The sequence below is a fragment of the Orycteropus afer genome, unplaced genomic scaffold (genome assembly GCF_000298275.1).
Source record: "Orycteropus afer afer isolate SDZICR_OR568_19922 unplaced genomic scaffold, OryAfe1.0 scaffold00155, whole genome shotgun sequence".
Classification (NCBI taxonomy): Eukaryota; Metazoa; Chordata; class Mammalia; order Tubulidentata; family Orycteropodidae; genus Orycteropus; species Orycteropus afer.
The window spans coordinates 6,260,981-6,279,402 of record NW_006921742.1 but is presented as its reverse complement, the minus strand read 5'-3'; the positions used below and the strand labels follow the sequence as shown (position 1 = coordinate 6,279,402).

The following is an 18,422-nucleotide window of genomic DNA, read 5'->3' as shown; positions in this document are numbered from 1 at the left end:
AGAGTTGATGCTTTTGAGTTGTGGTGCTGGCGAAGAATGCTGAAAGTACCATGGACTGCTAAAAGAACTAACAGATCTGTCCTGGAGGAAGTGCATCCGAAATGCTCCTTGGAAGCAAGAATGACCAGACTTCATCTCACCTATTTTGGTCATGTTGTAAGAAGGGATCATTCCCTGGAGAAGGATGTCATGCTTGGTAGGGTGGAGGGTCAACGAAAGAGAGGGAGGCCTTCAACAAGATGGATTGACACGGTGGCTGTGATGATGGGCTCCAAGTATAGCAGGGATGATGGAGCTGGCGTGGGATCGGGCAGTGTTTTGTTCTGCTGTGCATGGGGTCGCTATGAGTCGGAAACGACTCGACGGCACCTAACAATAGCAAACAATGGTCACACTATTCAGAGTTGGATCTATGTGGATTATAACTGGGTGACTTCTTCTACTTCAATCAATTTTAATATTTTTTCTAAATGTTTCATGTTGTCTATGTATTTATTAAAAAGGCATTTCTTAGGAAGGCATCATGATGCACTGAAAGAGAGTTTAGAGTCCTGGATTTGCCTTCACTACCTATAGTCATATTTAATCTGTCATTAAGAAAAAGTCACTTACCATCCCTGAGCCTTTGTTTCCTTAGTCATGAGATATATTTGGCTCATATTAGGCAGTCAGTAAATTTTAGTCTTCTTCCTTTCCTCATTCCCTTATATATTCCTCAAACTTTGTATTAAAAATATTGTTATGTAATTAAACTCATATGCTTAATCAAAATTACTAAAACCCAGCAAAATCGCAAAAGACACTCCAGTCATGATGTCTACAATTTATTTTTAAATGGGTCAGCAAATATTGTGTATATTAATGTGTAAAAAGAGAGATAAAGCAAATGTGTCAAAATTTAGCAGCTAGTGAATCTAGATGAAGAGTATATGAATGTTAAATATATTACTTGTAGAATTCTTCTGTGGGTTGGAGATTTTCAAAATAAAAAAAGTTGAGAAAAAAGTGAAAGGTATTTACTTGTAAAAATAAGACACTGAAAATGTTTCTTACTAATAGTTTCTGATAAATATGGCATTTAATGGTATTAGTTTAATTGTAAAATAAGATAAACAGCTTTATGTAGACTGCATAAGGGGAGGAATGCTCTTTAATTGGGTTGAAGTAAACTTAGAACTTAACAAAGCAGCAGATACAGAAATACCTTTTATCTTTGTCACATTTACTCTCGTGGAATTTGTCTTTATATAGTAAGTGTCTTAACTTTGGTGTGGTTGATGGGCTTTTTTGATCCTTATGTTTATTAACACAGAAATTTCCATGGGCAGGTACTTCTCTTTCTTTCCCTTCCCCCCAAAAAAAGGTCAGCCAAAGTAAACAGATAGTATAACTGAATATGTACTCTGTCTCACAAACCTTTCATTTCTACTTCACCTAGTCCCCCTTACCCACAAAAAAGGTCAGTCAAAGTAAATAGATAAGAAATGTGGGTGAAGGTGAGCTCCAGTGTAGCTTCAAATGGTCACTTTACCTTATCTTTTCAGATCTTTGTTTTTAAGTCCTCTGTATCTGTTTATCGAACCATATAATTATGTGGCTACTTATATGGTACTAATTATTAAAATCTGCAAGAGATATGATTGAATTGTTAAAATGATTAAAGACTTGCTTAATGTCCTATACCTTTCAGATATCTTAGATGTAAATGTCTTCGCATTTTTTATTTGTGGCAGAGGTTTACCAAACTTCACCATTGACATTAGGAAAGCATCTTAATATAAAAGTCTTTGGTTTCCTTTGTAAAAATGAGAATATTTACATTCACTTATTTGCTTAATTCTTGCAGGGATTCTGTACTAAATCTATTTTGTGTGTGAATAAAACCACGTTTCCTGTTACAGTGTAGGCCAGTCATCATTGAGTAGATTCTCACTCCTGGTGACATCATGTGCATCACAGGAGAACCGCGCTCCCCGGGGTTTCCAGTGGCTGGCTTTTGGAAGTAGATCACCAGGCTTTTCTGAGCTGCCTCTGGGTGGACTCAAACCTCCAGTCTTTCAGCTAGCAGCCAAGTACGTTAACCAGTGACAGGCTAGTCTATGTCATTGTTTCATCCATAGTATTTTGAATGTGGATATACTAAATAGATGTTTATGAACACTTGTGAGTTGAAATTTTATGAGCAATTGTGATATTTTTCAGTCACTTTAACTATGGAAGACTACTAAAGACTGTATTTAAATACGGTTTTCCACTTTATGCTTGAAGCAGTCATTCAAAAGCTGAATTTGAAAGCCCTATTGGGATGAGGAAATGGTATTTTCCAAGGAGAACATTTGCTGTTCTATTGTATTTTAAGTCTGTACAGACTAGATTGGAGAATTTTAGCATTCAGTAATTTTGGAACCATGATATTGGTGTCAAGATTATTAGCTAAAGTTACAGATAGACATTTTTATTTTATTTTATAATCAATTATTATATGAAGTTTACTGATAAATCTCTTTGAGCTTCACATATCTTTTTGTTTTTCTTTATCTCCTGGTGAAGATATTTGCATACTTGAAGCAATAACTTACAGGTTTGTTGATTTGTTGTTGATACGTTCCAAGTTTTTTTCACATGTCCCCAAAGAGTTTTTCCAATTGACTTGTTTAAATTATAGAAATCTTACCTTAATTATTGTCCTACTGGACAGATCTTTTCATGGAGTACAGCTTAATTTTGTAAGTTAAATGCCAAGTGGAAAGGAAAATAATTTTCTATAAAGTAAAACAAATGCATTAATTAAAAAGTAAAGTGAAAGATTTTTTTTTAAATTTTAAATGCCTTGATTTGTAACTGCAGAACATTTTTGGAATTATTTAATACCAACACTTTTCTTTAAGAATCAAATCAAATTCGAGTCTAATTCATAACCTATTGCAAGCACATGAAGAAGTCGACAGATCTAAAGGGATGAGAAATGTTAAGCCTTAGCTTTAATGCTGTAAAGTCAGTGCTTTGAACTTTGAATTGTACTGATTAGAAAATTTATGGATTTTGTCAGGTAATTTGCATTATAATTTTTTTAAAAAATCTTGTGCGGTGTTAATAAGGCAACTGAGTGAATGTTGTATTTATATGTACTTTTTATATGTAGATATTACTTTGCCTTATCTTCCAATGTAGGAAATCAAAAGAAAATATCTAAAAATGAAAAAAATAATGAATTTTATCAGCATATTACTTTGAAATATAGAGCAAAATATCAAAATTTTAAAATAATTGTCTCTGAGATACAGGATTGAGGGGTTGGGGTAGGAGACTGTTATTTGTTTGGTTTGGTGTTTTAATAAGCCTTATGGAATTGACTCTAATCTGTGCACTTACATTTTTAAGAAAAATTTGAGCAAACCACCCTGCCCATCACTCAGTGTTTCTCCCTCAGTTATTTGCACATGTAGTCAACCAATTTTTGAGATCATCTAGTACGTCTGATCAGCTGGTTTACTCTATCCCCTAAGAGTTAAGGGATTCATAAAAGATCTGCCCTTGAGGTCTGTCCTGAAACCTCAGTCTAAAATATAGTATTGCTATAGCAATACTAAATATCCTAAATTGAATTCTTAGAGATTTGACTTGATGGAATGAATCATGCACAGAATAAAAGACAATTTTTAATCTATTTTCATCTTTAAACAAATTCAGCAGAATCCCTTATTTTTCTCTACTGTGTCATTTATGGGAGCTCTGTAGCATAGTACCTAAGGCATTTGACTGTTAACCATAAGGCTGGCTGTTCAAACCTACCAGCCACACCTCGGAAGGAAGGTTGGGCAATCTACTTCCATAGTGATACTGGCTCGGAAACCCCGAGGGGTTGCTATGGGTCAGATCCGACTCGACGGCAGTGAGTTTGGTTTTGGTTTTTTATGCCATTTATGTTCCTTGGAAGCAAGAATGGCCAGACTTTGTCTCAGCTACTTTGATCATACTGTCAGAAAGGACCATTCCCCGAAGAAGGATATCATGCTCGGTAAAGTGGAGAGTCAACGAAAAATGGGAAGGTCCTCAATTAAATGGATTGATAAAATGGCTGCAACAATGGGCTTAGGTATAGTGAGGATTGTGAGGCTAGTGCATGACTGGGCAGTGTTTCATTCTGTCATACATGGAGATGCTCTGAGTCGGAGATGACTCAATGGTACCTAACAACATTAACAACCTGTCATTTAAGGGGTGTGTGTGTGTGTGTGTGTGTGTCTGAGTGTCTGACAGAAACCATCTTGAGCTAGCTTAAAGAGAAAAGGGGAAATGTTTCTCAAGATACGGGGTTCCTCAGAACCCAAGGGCAGGAGTATAGTGGAGCCTAAGGAAGGTACTGGAACTGCTCTACTCCAAAGACCTGCTTCATCATTCCTCTTCTTTCTGTAGGTTTTTTTTTTTTTTTTTCTCTCTCAAGATTTCATGTCCAGTCACCAGAAAAGAGCAGGATCAGTCAGTTTCCCTGTCTGTTTTTCTCTCTGCATTAGTCTGTGAGTGTCCTCTCTCTCCCTCTCATGCCCATCACTGTATTCATCCTCTGCTGAGCAGAGTTACTAAATAAAGGATATCATTATAAATGGTGCAGACTTCCCATAGTCTAAGAACCCAGTGGGTTTATTCACAAATGCTTGGCTGCTTGTTGATGTGTTAGTTGCTCTGTTTTTCAAAGTTGTGACCTTTTGAAAGCAAGTCGCCGGCCCTGTCTTTAGATGAGTTTGAACCACAACCTTTCGGCTAGTAGTTCAGTGCTTAACAATTTGTGTCACCCAGGGACTCCTGCTGAGCTGCACAGCTGAGGAGATTAAGTGTTTCATGGTTATACAGCTAATAAAGGACCAAAGCATAGCCAATGATTTCAAATAGTTAAGTGGGGACCAAAGTTGTGCTCACACTATCCATCTATAATCTTGTGAAATGCTTTTGTGTTCTAAAAAAACTCACTGCCATTGAGTCTGTCAGACTCGTTGGGTTTCCAAAGTGGTATCTCTACAGAAGTAGATTGCCCAGTCCTCCTTCCAAGGAGTTGCTGGTGGGTTTGAACCTCCAGCCTTCTGGTTAGCAGTCAAATGCCTTAGGCTCTATGTAACTACATTTTGGTCTAGTTACAGTTGAAATGTATATAGACTATTCTTAACTCAGAGATTTTAATACTATTTCAATAGTAGATAGAGTTCTTCCAATTTTGTTTCTTTTTTAGTAAGATATTTGTTTGTACCTTTATTGCAAAATTATTTCCTCATTCTTCAGTTTCTACCAGTGAGCTGTAAGCCAACAGTATAGTAAGTAGTTCTTTGGGTTTGGTTTTGTTTTCTTCTCCTCTTGTTGAGATGTGGCATTCTTCAGAAAGTCATCTTGCATCCATGTGGATCAGAGCCACAAATACTCTCAGAGCAAGCCTTCTCCATCAGCCTAATGATTTTCTTTAATTTGTCAAAGTACTCTTTTTTTTTTTTTTTGTCTTGTTTTGATCAAAGCTACTGGAAGAATCCCAGATCTTGCCTACCCATAGTACAGATTGCTAGTGTAGCCCAGGCAGAAGAAGAAGCAAATAGTGGCATCCTTTAGTAAAGAAAGTATTAGACATGATGTCAATAGAGTCTGGGCTTTGGGACGGCCATTTATTAGTGATATCACCATGGATTGCTTACTTTCTTTGAACTCATCTCTGAAATGAGTGTTGAACTCATTTTATCTGTGATATAGTCATGAAATCAAATGGTATATTGCACTGGGAAAATCTGCTGCAAAAGACTTCTTTAGAGAACGATCATGGGAGAAAGAAGGGCTGCTTATGCACAAGGAGACAGCTCAGGGGGCAGGAGTGTATGGAGGGATGGACACTGGGAAGAGGTAACTATCAGGAGGAAGTGGGAGGGGAGCTGTTGCATTGTGGTAAACTGTGGTCAATGTCATGAGACAAAGTGTATGTGAACTGCTGTATGGAAAGTGAATTTGCTCTGTAAATTTTCACCCAAATCAAAATAATAATAATAATAAAAAGACCTCTTTAAAGTGTTGAAAACCGAAAGTGTCACTATGATGATTAAAGTGTACCTGACCCAAGCCGTGGTCTTTTCATTCACTTCATATGCATGTGAAAGCTGGACATTGAAAAAGGCAGATTGGAGAAGAATAGATGAATTAGAATTGTGTTGGTGAAGAATACTGAATAGACCATGGACTGCCAGAAGAACAGACATCAGTCTTGGAGGAAGTGTGGCCAGAATGCTCCTTAGATATGAAGATGGCAAGACTTTGTCTTGCTTTCTTGGGACACATCATCAGGAAGGACTATTTGCTGGGAAACAACATCTTGTTTGGTAAAGTCTCAGTCAGTGAAAAGAAGGGAAACCCTCCATGAGATGGATTGATTATGCAACAGCTGCAACAATGGGCTCAAATATGCCAACAGTTACAAGGATGGCGCAGGACTGGGCAGTGTTTCATTCTGTTATACATAAGGTTGCCGTGAGTCAGAGCTGACTCTATAGCAGCAATAACAAATCAACCTTGAAGAGTTTTTGTGGGACCAAAAGCTGTATAAGATAATACTTATAATAGTGAAAGCACTATGTTGTGGAGTCTTGTATGTGTAAGTCTTTCTTGCAGAGGACACGTTGTGTAAAGTGGAAAACCCAATTTGGGGTCATATTTATTTATTATTGGGAAGCTAGAGCTAACACTGACAGTATTCCATTGCACTGTTTCTGTGTTTAAGAAATAATATAGAAAACAGTAGTCTTTTATACATAGTATGCTCCATTAATGAAATTACATAAAATAAGGGTTCCTTTTCCTATGAATATCTTTGTCTACTCTTTATCTTTGTTTGACCCTCCCCAGTGTTTTGCCTTCACTAATGGTTAGAGCCACAATGTATTAGTAAATTTGTATCCGTAACAATTATCTAGGAGCTCTGGTAGTGTAGTGCTTAAGGCACTTGACTGCTAACCAGAAGGTTGACAATTCAAACCACCAGCCACTCCTCAAAGGGAAGGTTGGGCAATCTACTTCCATAGTGATACTGCCTCAGAAACCCAAGGAGGGTCGCTGTGGGTCGGTTCAGACTCTACGGCACATAACAACAACAGTTATCTAGATCAGTGATTCTCAAAATGTGGTACCGGACCACCAGGATCACCTGGGAACTTGTTTTTAATGCAGATTCTTGAGCCCCACCCATGCAGCCTGAACCTATTTTTAACAAGCCCTCCAGATGATTCAGATGCAGACTTAAATTTGAGAACCATGGGTCTAGATCATGATTCTCCATTAATAGGGAACGTCCCTCCCCCCATGTCAGAAGTTCTCAACCTTGGTATTCCATTATAATCACTTGGGGTACTTTTAAACCTCCCCATGCCCATGCCATACCCCAGGCCAATTAAATAACGATATCTAGGGGTGGAATTCACAGACTTCTTTTTTTGAAGCTTCTGTATTTATTTCCGCATAGTCAAGGTTGAGAACAAGGTTGACTTTTTCCTATCCCTCCCCTACCTTCTGCCTGAAGTCCCTATTGTTTCTAATGAGAATTTACCAAATCTGTATCTGTTGAGATATGCTTCAGAAGCCCTGCCCTGGATGGTGGTTATCAACTTTCCTTGGGGAGAGATATCTGGATCCCATACTGATCTACTCAATCAGAATTTTCCATTATAAGGACAATGAATGTGTATTTTCTGAATGTCTCATATAATGAGTCCTTGGCCCATCATTTGGGAAGCAGTTTTATGTGTGATGAAAATTTACCATATTTGTGTGGTTGGCTTTTCTTATTTGTTTATCTTGTCTTCAATATAGCCAGTTAATTTATTCCTTTGTTCATTCATTCATTCATTCATGAAACATTTCTTGGGTGTCTTTGTGCCAGAAACTTTTATACATGCAAAACATACAAAGAGAAATGTAAGATATCAGCTTAGAGAATTAATGGAACTTGGTGCCTATTAGAGGAGCTCTAGTGGTAATGTGATTAAAGCATTGGGCTGCTACCAAAAGGTCAGCAGTTCCAACCCACCAGCTGTTGTACAGGGAAAGATGAGGTCATTTTCTTCCATAAAGATTTATAGCCTTGAAAACCCTATAGGTCAGTTCTACTCTTTCCTAAAGGGTTGCTATGAGTTGGAATCAACTTGATGGCAATGGGTTTGGCTTAGTTTTGGTTTAGTGCCTATTAGAAGAAGATGGATCTGTAAACAAATACATACACGGAAGAAGTATAGGTTTCTGAATGGCACAAACTATTTGTGCTCGACTATTAACAAAAGGTTGGTGGTTTGAATCCACCGAGCAGAAGAAAGATCTGGCAATCTTTCCATAAAGATTACAGCCAGGAAAACAGTATGGAACTCAATTCTACTCTTTAACACACATGGGGTCACCGTGAGTTAGAATTGGCTTGATAGGTTTGTTTTTTGGTTTTATAAGCATTAGGATAGAAGCCAGAAACATGCGACCCGTTCTTGATTTCTTCTGTTCTGTTAATCACCAGGTCCTATTGATTCGTTTCCTAAATGTATCTCTGAGCTGTCCATCAGCCTTTTTTCATCACCCTAAGTCCAAGTTGCTGTCATCTCTTTTTAGGACTTCGGATCTCCCACACTCACCCATTAGCCTTCAAGTCCATTCTCCTCACAGTGGCAGAGTTACTTTTAAAAGACAAAGCTGACCCTACTAGTGTTCATAATATAATGTTAATAATAGAGGACACTGGCTATAGGGTAAAGGAAACTCTTTGTACTATCCTTGGAATTTTTCTGTAAATTTAAAACTATTCCAAAATTTTAAAGTTTATTTTAAAAACTTAAAAACAAGGAAGAGATGAGCATATACATCTGCTCCTTAATACCCTTAAAAAAAAAAAAAAAGCAAGCCCAAACCACAGCCATCAAGTCAATTCAGACATATAGCAACCCCCCCACCGGGTTTCTGAGGCAGTAAATCTTTAGCGCAGTAGATTGCCCTCTGTTCCTTCCTCCCAGTGGCTGATGGGTTTAAACCGCCAACCCTCTGGTTAACAGTCAAATGCCTTGGACACTGTGCCACCAGAGCTCCTTTACTACCCTTTAGTGACTTCTTTTTACACTAAGGAGGAGCCCCAAATTCTTCATAAGACCTATGTAATGGTACCCTGCTTCCTCTTGTACCACTCTTCCTTCCTCTGTCCAGCCTCCTGGGCCCTCTCTGACCCACAGTCAGGCTCCTGCTGACAAGGAGCAGGCTGCTCTCTCTGCCCTCCACCTGGCTGACTCCTCCTTAACCTTCAGATTTGAGCTCACTGTCATGTCCTCAGAAGTCACTCATTCCCATATTGTCTTTTATGGCACTTATTAATTGTAATTACATTGTGTTTTTTCAAGCGTTTGTCTCCACCAAACTGTGAGCTGCAGGAGGGTTGAGGCCATGTATCTTGTTTATGGTGTAGTGCCTGGAACATCATAGGTCTCATAAATTGATGAATGAACGAGTCATTAAATGAACAGAAAAGCTATTGAACATTTTTTTTTTTTTTTTGGCTCATTGCTCTAGAGACTACCAGACTCAAGCAATGTGAAGAGAAGTAATTACAATAGTGTAATTTGATTAGAACTAATGTACATGTAAGGCATTGAAAAAGAGTCAAAATACTTGCCAATCTTTTTCCTGTAGTTAGAAAGACCCACAGAGATATTTTTTTTTTTATTTTAAGAGTTTGTTTTACATTCAACGTTACGTATCCATTTAGTTTCACTAAGACCCACAGAGAATTAATGAATTAAGTCAAGAATACGATAGGAAAAGGAAGTACTTTAAGAAATATTTTAGACCTTCTGCTCAATTAATCTGTTGGCTAAAATTTCAAAAAATCCTACAGTAAAAAGTTACAAATTACATTTTAGTAAAGTAAAAAAATAATTTCAGCTTAACTTTTCAAATAGTTTTGATATTTGATTTAATACAGGGTTGCATTCTTGCTTTGTTAGAAAATTGTGGAGTCAGAGGCAAAAAGTAACTCAACCAAGACATTGTATTATGATTATTTTTTCTCTCCTCATTTCCAATTTAAATGAAAAATGTTCCTACAGTTATGTAATATTTTTAATCATTGGAGTCTTGTCCAGTATATTTACTTCCAATGAGAGCTCAAATAGTCAGTGATTTCATCAGCAAAGAGACAAAAAGGCACCAAGTAGTATAAATGCTGGACCCAAACAAACATTTCACTTAAAAGTTATGTGTCTTATCTGACTGCTTTATGACGTGTGTAGACTGACTTCTCCAGTAAAAAAAAAAGGAGCCCATTTTCCTTGTGTGATAGCTTTATGACCAAACCAAACCAAACCCACTGCCATCGAGTCAATCCTGACTCCTGGCCACCCCCGCTGGGTTTCCAAGGCGATAGATACATCTTGGTGGAAGTAGATTGCCCTATGTTCCTTCCATGGACTGATGGTGGGTTTGAACGGCCAACCTTCTGTAGCAGTCAAATGCTTAGGTGCTGCACCACTAGAGGGTTTTCCCCTTAAAAAACAAAAACAAACAAACAAAAAAACCCTCACCATTGTTTAAGTAAAAGTAAATTTAAGTAAAAACAAGTAAGTTTAAATGAAAAATAAATTTTGGCTCATAGACATACCGCTTAGCTTTTGGTTCTCTCAAGTTATTTAGCTTGTGTCATTTATTTTGTGTTCCCTTTGATACTTTTGATATTTTTGTTTATTGAAAATTATTTTTAAATTTTTATTAATATTGACTTTTCTGATTTTAGTGGCTCTTGGTCTTGAGGTTTGGGAAATTGAAGCTTAGGTTCTCTGTATGTAGTAAATCTCATGGAAGAAGCTGGCCTCAGTGCTCTGTCTGTCGTTCTGGATTCCAAACATTACTTAGTTTTCACCTGAGTGTTTCTGACATTCTTATCAGCTCACTGATGCTTTTATGAAGTTTTTTTGGTTGTTATTATTTGTTTGTTTTTATGTTTTATCTAAGATTCTTTGTTTTCACAAAAGAATGTTGGTTTTGGTATCTACTTGGCTGTACTGCTGGAAATGGAGCTCTCATAATTTTTGCACCATAATAGAAACGCTGTATATTACAAAATTTCTGTCAGAGCTGCGAAATGTTGTAATGGCCAGTAGTGCTTTTATGCCACTCAATATACCGACCCTCTCCCTCATTTTAGTTTAATGAATTTTTTGCAAAGTGCAGATAAATACTTGATCATTTTTCCCAGGTTAAAATTATTATAGCTGTGATTTAGTGGTGTAGAACTGTGTGAAGTCTTGATTGCCCATTTGGTTGTATATTAGAGCAAGTTCAGATTTACTTTTTGAGTCCTGCATGTGTGACTTCTCTCATCACACTTGCAGGCTGAAGTTGGATCATTTTCATCTATATGTCCTTGTTAGGCATCTTAATTTTCACGAGGTCTGTCTGTCTCCTCCTCAGTACAGCTTTGTCCTTCAAAAAACCAAAACAAAACACACTGCCGTTAAGTTGGATCTGACTCATAGCAACACCTCCTTGGGTTTCCGAGGCGGTATCACTACAGAAGTAGATTGCCCAAGCTTTGCCCTTACCTGGACCAAAACAAGGAGCTCTGGTGGTGTAGTGCCTAAGGTATTTGACTGCTAACCAGAAGACTGGTGGTTCAAACCCACCAGCCACTCCTTGAAAGGAACATTGGACAATCTGCTTCCATAGTGATGTTGTTGTTGTTATGTTCTGTAGAAATAACAAAAACAAAACAGAAAAAAAAAAATGTGCATTCTAGGAATTTGCCAGAAGGGTATGAAAAATCCTCATTGTTTATTATTCTTAAAACATTCTACTGAAAGAAGCCAACATTTGTGGTTTACCTAAAGAATGTTTAACCATTTATTCTACTGAAATGAAATCCGGATCCCAACTGAAGTCCAAGAATTGAATACTTGGATTATATCAAATTGATCTTCCAGTAGAATGAGTCTACTAAATTGCTCTCTGGGGTGATGCCATTGACTCATAAGCAGTAGCCCTTAAAACAACCTCTCTGTCTTTACTTAAACGATGGTGAGGGTGTTCTTCATGACATAAGCATGGGGTTTCATCTCTGTGAACTCCTAAGGGAGAATTTCCTTTTAAGCTTTTCAAGAGCAATTTACTAATAGGCATTATGAATTCCGGGCCTGATTGTGTCTCCTTCTTGCTATTGGCTACTGGAAAGCCTCGAGGTGTCTTGTGGTTTTCCGCTGTCAAGCACATAAAACTGTGTGCAGTATATTTTTGTTTGTTATCTTATTGCAGGTTCCGATTTACTCTCCTCTCCTTAATTTTTCTGTAACTCACTTTTTTTTTGCTATATTAAATATATATATACATAAACCATTTTGAAGATTTTTGGAACATAATGAGTATGTACAAAATCATTTGTTGTTTTAAATAATGCAAATGAGGGAATAACCATGTTTTTAGAAACTAAATTATATAATTACATGTTTATTTTGCTTATATAAACATTATCAAGATCCAGAACATCAGATTTTGGTATAATTCAGTCTCTAGACCTGAAGGCATGGGAATAAGATGTGGCAGTCTGCTCCCATAAATGTGATAGCCTTGAAAACCCTATGGGGCAGTTGGACTCTGTCACATGGGGTCACTATGAGTTGGAATCATCTAGAGGGCACCTAACAACAATGAGACCGGAAGGAACAAATATGCAAAGATGCTGGAGACCATTATGATGATTTCTGAGAAAGACTACATACAGCCTGTTCTCTCATTTGTTTGAACAGGCAAATTCCCCAAAATAAAATCACTCTCCTTAAATATTCTATAGATTTCAGTAATCTGATAATTGAGCTATTTATTCATTGCCCTCTGGTACCTACACAATGGATTATCCATAGCAACAATCCTTTTCAAAACTTAATAGGGCCAGCTCTGTATGTATTAGGGAAATAATACCACCAGGTTAAACAAACTGAGTGTTGGTTCTGTGTATTTACTCTCTTTGCTAAACCTTCCTTCTGCTCCATGTTATAGATCAGTAGAGAGGCTGAGTTAGAATATGACTCTATGATTTGAAATGTGCCATTTTCATGGTGTGTTTAGAGTCAAATAAAAAAGATGAATATATAAAACTTTAGAAAGTAAGTACTATTTTGTATATCGAAACTAGGGCCAAATTATTTTCTATACAGTGGAAATCAGAGATGTATTATGGTAAATATTATCACTCTCAGTCTGTAGAGGGTGAACAGAATACTGAATATTGGCCCAAGAAATAAATTTCTGTTTTTCTTAACTCTAGAAATTACATTGATGTGGAATCTTTAAGAAAGACTGCTTCAAAAAAAAGTAGTTTCAGAATTACATAGATTTTAATAAGAGAACAGATTCTTTTCAATGAATTTGAATTGCTATTGAAATGTAAATGAAACCTAAGATCTTTTCCTGTCAGTTGTTGAGAAATGAAGTAGTGTTTAAAATCATAAAATGTTAGAGTTCATCTAATCCTTATTTTACATCTGTGAATGGTTTTAGAAATTGCTACAAAAACATAGTGTCTCTCATCTCAAATGTCCTTGTCCAATATTAAAACATAACTAAAACTTTAGCTTCCATCCAGCAAGGAATACTAATGGGAATACAATTACCTTTTAAGGGTTGATTGAGATCAGTTAATAATTCCTTCTTGTTTTTTGATATTATAGGATACAATACATTTTTTAGAAGACTTTTTTTTTTTTTAGTAGATCAGCAGTGGGCTGTGCATTTATGAACTGGTTGAGCCTGTTTTAATCGTTGCTTTGTCAAAAATCTCTTTTCTCTTATTGTAAGTTCTTTTCATGGTAGTTTTAGCAACTTACATTGTTTCTTTTTGTTTATATTCACAGATTCTGGAACTTTTCAAAGCCTGATCCTCTTCTTGAGACAGTGGAACATCATACAGAGTTTACTTGTGGTTTAGATTTAAGTCTTCATAGCCCTACTCAGGTAATGGACGTGATCTCCTGATGTTTTATTTATCCATACAGTCCACAGACAGCTCTATGTGACGGTGTGTGTTGCATTTGTGGACAAAAGTGTTGTCTTTAGGGTACAGTTAAGTCCACTTACTTAACCTGATCTTCCTTGCTAAAAACTTTGGCATCTGACATATTAGGAAAGAAGTATCCAGATATTTGGCATACATCTGTCTTCTTGAAAGTTTGACTTATCTGAGAGCAAAAGGAAGCCTTCTAAAAAGTATTAACATGTTGAAGGCTTTAAGTTGGGCTGCTTCAATGGAAAGTGTGACAGTAATAAAAAAAATTGAGTGGGGAATGGTTATGCTGAGAGATTGGTGGAAGTCAGGACTATGATCTGAGACACAGCGCTCCCATTAAGCAGCTGAGACAATGGGGAGGACATTTCCCTCTCAGGACTGTTGCTCCGTCTCCACACCTCATGTCTGCTGTTTTAATTAATAACCTTTATGTTTTTCTACTTTTGCTTTCTTGAGGACTTGAGAGGCAATACTTTGGGCATTAAACATTCTTTACTCTTGTTTTTATTATTATTATTATTATTTTGTTTTAATCTGTTTCCATTTTAGAAATAAATTCAAGTCAGGAATATCACAATATGCTGAGTGATAAGATACTTTATAACAGACTATGAAAATACCAACATTTAATCAATAAAAGCAAAAACTAATATATAGAAATTCTAGAGTATGATATGAACTATATTATTGCGATCAATTTTTGAAGTTACGAAACAGAAAACCCATTTTACATTACTGTGTTCTTATTTAATCTAATGAGCTGGTTTCTTTTCATTTTTGGAATTTAAGATGTAGTTCAGAGTTTAAAATATGTTCATTAGACATTAAAACCAAACCAAACTCACTGCTGTCAAGTTGATTCAACTCATAGCAACCCCTCCTTGGGTTTCTGAGGCTGTGTCTACAGAAATAGATTGCCCAGTCTTCCTTCTGAGGAGTGGCTAGCGGGTTTGAACTGCCAGCCTTCTGGTTAGCAGTCAAATGGCTTAGACACTACACCACCAGAACTCCCCATCAGGCATTAGAAATTCTCATTAATATTAGAATAACTGCTTAAAAATGACTTCATAGCATGTTGGAAGAGAAGAGACATTGAAATAATGATGCATGAAATGGCGTTCTTTTTTTTTTTTTGTGTGTGATTTGGGTGAAGGTTGATAGAGCAAATTTACTTTCCGTACAGCGGTTCACACACACTTTGTCTCATGACATTGACGACAGTTTACTACAATGCAACAGCTCCCCTCCCACTTCCTCCCTATAGTTACCTCTTCCCTGTGTCCATCCCTCCATGCACTCCTGCCCCCTGAGCTGTCTCCCTGTGCATAAGCAACCCTTCTTTCCCCCTGCTTGTTCTCTCCAAGGAGTGTATCTACTTGAGGTAAATGTTTAACTCATATGCCTGTCTTTTGTTTGGCTGGAAACCACAGGTGTGGGTTCAATTCCAGATCTGAAGGGCAGCTAGGGGCCATAGTCTCAGTGGTTCCACCAGGCTCTATTGGACCAGCAAACCTGGTTCCCCCCTCCTTTTGTTTTCTCCAAATGATTTTGAGTTTTGTTCTACATTGTTCTCCCTCTCTATCAAGGATCTCCTACATAGATCCCCTTCCAAGTGAATGACAGTGGCAGCCAGGCACCATCTAGTTCTTCTGGTCTCATAGTCATATAGGCTACAGATCGGGTGGTGTACCAATCGCTAGGACTAATTGTTTCCATGAATTTTGGTTTTCTTTATTCTTCTTTGCTCTGGATGAGGAGAGACCCATCGTTGCATCTAGATGGCAGCTTGCTAGCTTTTAAGATCCCAGTTGCTACTTGCCAAAGTAGGAGGTGGAACAATGTTTTGTATAGTATGTTATGCCAATTGAGCTTGATGTCCCCTAATGGCATTCTTTTTAATGTAAATTTAATTACATGGACTAGTTCCTTTCTTAAAATAAAAATCATAATGTTCCTACTGAAACATGACAATTCCAAACAAAGGATCCTATCCTAGTTATCTAGTGCTGTTATAACAGAAATACCGCCAAGTGGGTGACTTTAACAAACAAATTTATTTTCTGACTCTTAGGGCAGGAAGGAAGGTTGGGCAATCTACTTCCGTAGTGTAGTGATACCGCCTCGGAAACCCAAGGAGGGGTCGCTCTGAGTCGGTCCGACTGGAGGCACACAACAACAACAACAACACTCTTAGGAGGCTCCAAATCCACCTTGAGGGCGCTGGCTCTACAGAGGACTTCTTTCTCTGTTGGCTCTGGGGAAAGGTCCTTGTCACTTCAGCTTTTATTCCTTGGCTCCTTGGTGATCATCATGTGCTATGGGATCTACTTGGCTCCCCTCTGCTTACTCACTTGCTTGTTTAATCTGTTTAATATCTCTGAAGAGATGGACTCAAGGTACACCTTCATTACTACTGTCTCATTAACATAACAAAGAGAACCCGTTCCCAAATGGAATTATAACCAGAGATATAGGATTTACAACACATTTTAGGAGGACACAATTCAGCCCATAACATTCTACCTTTTGACCCCCAAAATTCATACCCTTCCTACAGGCAAAACACATTCACTCCATCATATCATCACAAGTCTTAAATCAACTCTAATTCCAAAATCTCATCTTTTGAAACATTTTAATCAAATATGGATGAGGCTTTAGGTATATTCTACCGTGGGGAAAAACTCTTCTTCATCTATGAACCTGTGAAATCTAGATTGTAAGTTACCTGCTTCCAAAGTACAATGATGGAACCAGTACAAGGTAGATGTTTCCATTACAAATGAGAGAATTTGGAGTGAAAGAAGGGATAACAGACACCAAGCAAGTCCAAGACCAAGCAGAACAAATTACTTTAGCTCTCAAGGCTTGAAAATAATCCTGTGTTCTCCAGGACCATCTGGACAATGGCCCTGCCCTCCAAGCTCTGGGTGCTGCCCGTGCTTTCTGGGTTCTGAGTGGAGGACCCTTTGCCCCGAGCTTCAGCTTTGTCTTCTACCTCAGTGGGATGGTACTCTGCTCCCTCACCTTTGGGTGGACCCATTCTCTTATTCCATCTGAGTGGTGACCCTACCTACTTAGCCCTGGCAGGATCTGCTCTCCTGCCCCTTGGGCATGGCAGCCCCACTTCTCAGCTTTAGGCGGTGTCCCCATCCTCTTAGCCTGTGGGAATGGCAGCGCCACACTCCAGAACTGAGTTAATAGAGATCTGACTTTTTGAAACCTAGGAGGCCATGACTCTGCCCTTTGAAACCAAGGCAGCCCTGTTTCCTGTTCCCCTTCCCGTAGTTCTGCTCACCTCCAAGCTGCTCCAGCGAGGTCCTTTTCTTTTCTTGGAGGACAGCAAATGTAGCTCTTTTGACCTGTTTTCTGCCTATAGAATTACAAGAGACAGACAACTTTCCTTTCTCATTCCCCTTCAATCTAAGCTGATGGGCTTTCTGCTGTGGTAGTTGATTAGTTACAGGCTTAATCTCTTTAACAAAACATTGTATAGCCAAGTCCTTATAGAAAATGCTAGGAAACATGTCCTTAATTTGTACAACAAAATTTTCCAAATCTTTATTTTTATTTTGCACAGTTTATTTTTAAGTCCATTTATTTCCTTCCATTTTACAATAAGCAGCAAGGAGAAATCATGTGATGCCTTTAAGATCTTGCTTATAAATCTCCTCAGCCAAATAACCAAGTTCATCACTTACAAGTTCTACCTTCCATCAAACATTTCAACATAATTCAGATAAGTTCTTTGCCACTGCATGAAAAGCATTGCCCTTCTTCCATTGTTCAATCACATGTTCATCGTTTTATTTTAAAGCCTCAATGGAAACACGTTGAATATTCACATGCCTAGGAACAGTCTGTTGACGATGCCATGTATTCTCTAAGACATAGAGACTTTCTCCATATCTTTCCTCATTTCCTTCTGAGCCCTCACCAGAATTTCCTTTGACATCCATAATTCTACCAACAGTCTCTTCAAGGCAATCTAGGCTTTTACTATGAACTAAAAACCAAACTCACTGCCATTGAGTCAATTCTGACTCATAGTGACCCCTATTGGGTTTCTGAGGTGGTAAATCTTTACAAAAGTAGATTGCCCCATCCTCCTTCTGTGGAGTGGCTGGTGGGTTTGAACCACAAACCTTCTGGTTAGCAGTCAAATGCCTTAGGTACTATGCCACTGGAACTCCTTAGGCTTTTACTATTAGGCACCCTAAAATTTTTCCAGCCTGCACCCATTACCTAATTGCAAAACCACTTCCACATTTTAGGTAACTGTTAGAGTAGTAGTACCTTACTCTTCTGATACCAAATTCTATCTTATTTATCTAGTGCTGCTATAACAGAAATACCACAAGGGGGTGGCTTTAACAAACAGGTA

At 37.8% G+C, this 18,422-nt stretch overlaps 1 protein-coding gene across 1 annotated transcript in view; it reads left to right on the top strand.

Annotated features, from left to right (window-relative positions):
- PEX7 (peroxisomal biogenesis factor 7) overlaps positions 1-18,422 on the top strand; it is a 152,569-nt gene that overhangs the window by 102,277 nt on the left and 31,870 nt on the right. The window contains exon 11 of the mRNA XM_007946313.2: positions 13,887-13,986. Coding sequence (XP_007944504.2) covers positions 13,887-13,986 — 100 coding nt within the window. The remainder of the gene's footprint in view (positions 1-13,886; positions 13,987-18,422) is intronic.